Genomic DNA, 6000 nt, shown 5'->3' with positions numbered 1-6000 from the left:
TATATCAAAAAGTAGCCCTCCAGATTGTTTTATCCGTTGTGGTAGCCCTTGCTCACAAAAAAATGGAGACCCCTAGTCTAATACATATGGTCTGCAGTATCTCTTTATTTACCCCTCTCTTTTTCCTTTACTTTCTGTGTATATCATTCACTCTGTCTCTATCTGTCTGTCTCTCTGGCTCTTTACAAAATAAATAATGCATTGACTAACACTGGCTAGGTTTAAATCCCTCTGTTCTTACCAGGAATGCTGCCTGCTGTCTAAATGTGTGTTTATTTGTGTCTGCCAGGAAATATTTCTACCAGACACATGCCAAAGAATTGTTTAAAAAGAAAATGTGTCCAAAATAATAAAAAATAAATGTTTATGTGTGTTCGCAGGAGAGTGAGCTCCAGCATGCTTTGCAGGAGAAAGTGCGCGTGAATCTCCAGTTGTTCAACGATATCCAGAAAGCAGCAAAGTATGAGCAGGTAAGCAGTCGGTCTCATTCAGGCTTTCGGCTAAAGCACAAACCCTCCACACACACTCACGCACAACGCCATCGCAATCCGTTCCGGCTATAGTTTGTTCTCTGGTGGAGAGAGTTAATGGTGTTTTTGCCACTCGAGTGGAAGCGGAGGATTTCTCTTCATAAACCTGGAGGCCTTGTGCTGCCCGCAACACGTTTCTACATCCCCTAACTCAATCCATTGAGTCCCTCTGCCCTGCTGGAGCACATCAGTGGCCACCCACTCGCTCGAGAGATTGATGAGTTCATCTATGAATGGGTGTATCCACACTCACCGCATAACCCAGTAAGCCTCCTCGCTGCCTACAGCCTATATGTGGTGTGAGTGACTGATCAGGAGCGCTCTACCACAGTCTTTTTAAGAAAAGTGTATGCACTTTGCAGCCATTTTTGCAATGCCACCGGGCAGCTATTTCAGTCATACAAGACTAGAGAGCGATAGCTTAAAAATTGTGCTCAGGTCACAATAAAACTACATATTTCTGATCAACCGTAGAATAAATACAATACATTTGGTTTCTTGAGCTCAAAATTAGGGAAAAAAAAACACTTTGTTTTAGGTTGCGTCAGCTACTGTGCATGCACAAAGACTAGCAAGTAATTCACAATATTGTACAGTGCCACTCCCTCAGGTTTTAATGATTGGCTGTTTCTACAGGATGCCGGGACTTAAAGGGACACTTCACCCATTTGCATTAAGCTTTCTATAGTTAGAACCACAGTCATGTTTTTGAATGGTCGTGCATCATTTCCTCAGTTGCCGCTGAGACAGGAGAAATACAGATTTCAGTGTTGCACTTCCTTCTTTCAATGATGTAAAAATCATCATTTTGCATCATTGAAAGCAGGAAGTCCAATATCTTTGTTGAGGGAGTGAGACTACAAACACCTCTTTTCTCGGTCAAATAGGCACCAAATTCTAAATGTATGTTACATTTTGACTACAAATACGACACACTTTCAATAAAGATTAATGTTACTACGTGTGAAATTCTCCTTTAATTTGCTTGTCATATTGAGCGTTTTACCATTCACCTTCATTAGACTGAGGCAGTGAATGTTATAATTACAAAATAACCATTTCAATAATTAAAACACAATGCAATTTTTAACATCAATCTTAAACTGGTTGTCTTCTTCCTCTGCTTACAGTTTTTCTGCTTACAAACCTTGGTGCAAGCACAACTGGCTTTTAAGGGGGTTAAGATAAGAGACTCTCATTGGTTTATTGAACGTTTCACCCAAAACACACCCATTACTTATTACGAGAATAGGAACAACCCTTTTAGACAGTGTGCTAAGCGCACAAACCATTTTTCTCATTGTTAAATTAACAAAGTGGATTCAGACGTCCTTTTAGACTGTGTGTCTTGTGCTTTAGACCATGCGCTTAGATCATTAATATAGGGCCCAAAGTGTTTTACTGATCTAGCCTTAGAACATTATGTGCAAAATCTAGCCAAAACAACATAATTCGATTCTTACTATAGTAGCACACGTCCCTGTACAGTATGAGGACTAAAAGTGTTGCCTCTGTAGACAGCTCACAAAATTTTAAAACAGAGCATATAAGTGTGTACTGTATGTACATACTGTAAACGTCTTCTGATTTTTTGCTGGTTTTGCTAGGAGAAGTATGCTACTTGATGAAAAGGTTTATCTATGTTACTATCACAAATCCAAAGGTGAATAACATCAGTTTTCCATTAGAGGGCCAATTAGCAGTACGTGTACATGTCAGCTGTGAGAAAGGTCAGGAAGTTAGTACTTTGATACCTGAACTAAGGTTCAAAATGACAGAGTCGCAAAATACTCCCATTACAATAGGACCAACCCTTTTCGACTATGCGCTTGGCGCACAAACCATTTTTCCCGTCATTAAATTAGCAAAAGTGGATTCGGACACGCCCATTTAGACGTTGTGCTGTGCGCTTTAGACAATGCGCTTAGATTGTTAAAATAGGGCCATAGTGTTACAGTCTCACTAATCTGAACTTTTAAGAAAAGGATACAAGTAATTCATTTCAATCCCACATTCTGCTTAAAGACATGTTTATTGGTAATGGTGTTGTCTTATGTTTGCAGTCATGTCAGATAATGCTCTGCATGGTTTGGTATTAGATAAACTGAGTGTGAATCCTCTGTTGCATCTATGCACAAGCTAGTGGGATGCACCTTTATGTGCTAAATTTAAGATCAGAGGCAAACACCTTTCCAGACTCCTAGTTTTTCATGTCCATCATCCTTCTTGTAACTGCATAGTTGTCCTGCAGAGCATTTGGCAACGCACTGTTTTAGACATCAGTAAAGTGTTTATGTAAATAAACAGCAGATGTTTCTTAATCCCTTTTAAGATTTTATTATTAACATATTTTTGACTTTTTAATTTAATTCACCATGTGTCTGTCTAGCTTGTGTAGATAATCCAGGAGTAAAAATGTAATTTCCTGTATGGTCAGGTTGATATTTTGTGCAATGTTTATTATTGAAGTTCTTGCATGTGGGTTTGTTGATGTAGTCACAGAAAAGCAATTTCCTGTCAAATCATTATATGACAATGTCTGCCCACAAAAAGTTTTTGTCGATGCTGTGTGTGTGTTGGTGTATCGTAGCAGTGTGTGTTTGTCTGTTGGAGACTCACTGACTCAGCTGACGCTGTTTGAGATGATATGAAGACGCACTGCTCTCTGGAACTGGCGGATATTACGCTCTTGTAATTGCTGAATGATATAAAAACACGATTGGGTTCATATAGTTGAGCAGCAATATGGTTTAAAGGGACGTTTACACAAAAATGACAATTCTGTCATTATTTACTCACCCTCATGTTGTTATGAACTTGGATAAATTTCTTTGTTTTGCTTAACACAAATGAAGGTATTTGTAATGACACACGAAACAGAAGCACCATTGACTTCCATATTAGGAAAAATACTACCATGGAAGTCAAGGGTACTCAAAAACGGTTTGGTTAAAAACATTGCCCAAAATATATTGCTTTGTGTTCAGCAAAACAAAGAAATGAATACTCATAGAAGATATTTATAAGATATCTATATGCACTATGGGTTGTTTTGGATAAACGCGTCCCATAATTCAAATGCATAAATATTTTTTTATAAGATGCACCATAAAGTCAGGGAGTAGTGTTCACAATTCCATTTCAGATTATAGTCTTAATGTCAGTTTCCCCTTTAATAGTCTTAAAGCAACACTATGTAGTTTTTTACCTTTAAATAATGTCTCTAAAATTATTTCAGTGATAGAACAACTTTTGACTGGACAAATTGTACTGTTGCTGCAACCTGAGCAGCCTCCTAGCTGCTACAAGCACACTCTGAAAGTGGCGGTGGAGGGTAGCGCACACAGCCCCGCCCCTTCCCCTGCCTGCAAAAGAGTGTCTGATACCAGGCACTGTTGCACTTTTCAACCACATGGGGGAGCTGTAAGTCATTTTTACATGGAAACTACATAGTGTTGCTTTAATCATATATCTCCAGAAATTCACCATCCTTCATTGCATTTTTCTGATCTCCCATAATTCGGTATCATGCTTGCATGTCTGATATTGCAGATTTGCTAGCTTCAGTTTATACAGTAGTTATGTGTGTCAGTGCTTATTTGTAGGGAGATTTTGGCATCCAGTTCTGGCATAGCAGTGTTGTCTCGCTGAGCTGATCATAGGTAGGCTGCATTCATTGCTTTCAAGTAGGTGTGTTGTCAAATGTTGTTGTGGCAAAACTAGATCCCTTCTCTCTCATTATACATTTATGAATGCAGTTACAGAGCAGGTACAGAGAGAGAGAGAGAGGGAATTGCTGAAAACAATTACCAAATAAAGGTACTCTACTTATTAATACAGTTGAAGATGAGTCATGTGCGCTTTTGTGTTTGTCTGGTGGTAACAAACCTCAGTACCTTAGGGGGCGATAAAGCTACCTTTAAATTTCCGTTTCAGTAGGTCTATTATTAAGTTGCTCTAAACATTTACTACTATACACAAAAACATGAATGAACCTTTCTCCACCATGATTGTAATTGTTTATAGCCTTTAGCTTAAACACAAACAGTATATGTTGTCTTTGGGCAAGTCATGTGAGCTTGCTGTTGTTTTGAAAAGAGTGGTCCTTCATGCATCACTTACCTGGCAAGTACATCCATCCACCCACCCATCTGAAATAGCTGTTTAAATGCACGCGTGTGTGGTTTCTCCAGAGCGAATAAGCGGATTGTATGCGCAAACTTACACATAATATATGTGAGAAAAGGGCTAAAATATACGGATTGGCCGTACAAGCGATAATGCAAGAGTGTCGGTTTCAGATTATCCAGCCTGGGAACCAGTTTCAAAAAATAGCGGATTCAGGCTCCCAAAATGCCAATTTGTACGTATACAGCTAAACGCGACGTCACTGAATCTAGAGATGCGTCCCATAACTTGAAATGGCATTATCTTAGCAGCTGTGCAGTTTGGGTCTGTCCAGTCTGTTAGTGTAATTACACAGAATTTATGATAAATTAATAGATTTTATAAAATGTCATAAAACGGGGTCCCCCTGGCACCATCTCGCGTCTTGTTTGAGAACTTATGCTCTAGATCGAGTCCGCCCAGCCGTAACTGCTGTTGCAGTGAGCAGTACGGGTCAGATTGCAGATAAGAGATGAGTGTCGGACCGGGCAGGTGTGGAGTGTGTACTCGCTGCCTCTCTCTGACAGCTCAGCTTTTTATCATGACTGACTCTGAGATCGATACAGGACGTCAACCCCTCATCTCTCTCTACCTCTAAATATACTGCTTCACTGCAAAGAGTGTGCCTGAGTTTGAAGACTATGAGTTCTTTTTACTGCCCTATTCGTGGGAAATGAGACATTTTTAATATGTAACACCGTAAATGGAGTATTTTACTGTAGCTGAAATCTCATACTGATTCTCTTGAAACATTACCCCATATGGGTCTTCTTGAGCATTTTGGATGATATCTCAATGTTTTAAACTGTGTTCAGATTCACAAAGTACTTGAAATTCCAACAGAGATTCCAACCTAAACTAGGGGTGTCCCCGACTACGGATTTACATTTTGGAATCAGCATTGTGGAATCTTGCCTATATTCAACTTATAGTCGAATCATATGTGTGTGTGCATGGGTTGGGAGGGCGACCAGGCCAGGTAGTCAACCAATGGTTAACTTTTTTTTAGGGATCGACCGATATGGATTTTTCAGTGCCGATGCCGATACCGATTTTTGTTTCACCAGCCTTAGCCGATGACCGATACAGGCTGCCGCTTTTCTTGAGCCGATATTTGGAGCCGATACTGGTTTTGCTCACTCAATTTACATCATAAAAATTATGTAAAAAATGGCATGTTGTTAAAAAGAGATGTTATTGGTTTGCACAGTTCTTACATTTATTGTAGTCTAGGACTAGTCTAATCCCTGTCCAGGAAACCGCCCCATAGAGATGAAAAAAACCCCACATTGTTCAGCTATGA

General features: G+C 39.5%; 2 protein-coding genes across 4 annotated transcripts in view; one reads left to right on the top strand and one right to left on the bottom strand.

Moving 5' to 3' along the window:
* LOC129426383 (PR domain zinc finger protein 14) overlaps positions 1–3335 on the bottom strand; it is an 8519-nt gene extending 5184 nt beyond the window's left edge. Inside the window, exon 1 of the mRNA XM_073865976.1 lies at positions 3330–3335. Within this exon, the coding sequence (XP_073722077.1) occupies positions 3330–3335 (6 nt within the window). The remainder of the gene's footprint in view (positions 1–3329) is intronic.
* Positions 372–6000, top strand: part of LOC141349061 (RIMS-binding protein 2-like) — a 49178-nt gene continuing 43549 nt past the window's right edge. For all 3 annotated transcript variants that reach the window (XM_073866005.1, XM_073866003.1, XM_073866008.1), the window contains exon 1: positions 372–470. The gene's annotated coding sequence lies outside the window, so the exon portion shown is untranslated. The remainder of the gene's footprint in view (positions 471–6000) is intronic.

This window comes from Misgurnus anguillicaudatus, unplaced genomic scaffold, assembly GCF_027580225.2.
Source record: "Misgurnus anguillicaudatus unplaced genomic scaffold, ASM2758022v2 HiC_scaffold_34, whole genome shotgun sequence".
Lineage (NCBI taxonomy): Eukaryota > Metazoa > Chordata > Actinopteri > Cypriniformes > Cobitidae > Misgurnus > Misgurnus anguillicaudatus.
Note: the sequence above shows the minus strand (reverse complement) of the source record. Positions and strands in the feature narration are given on the sequence as shown.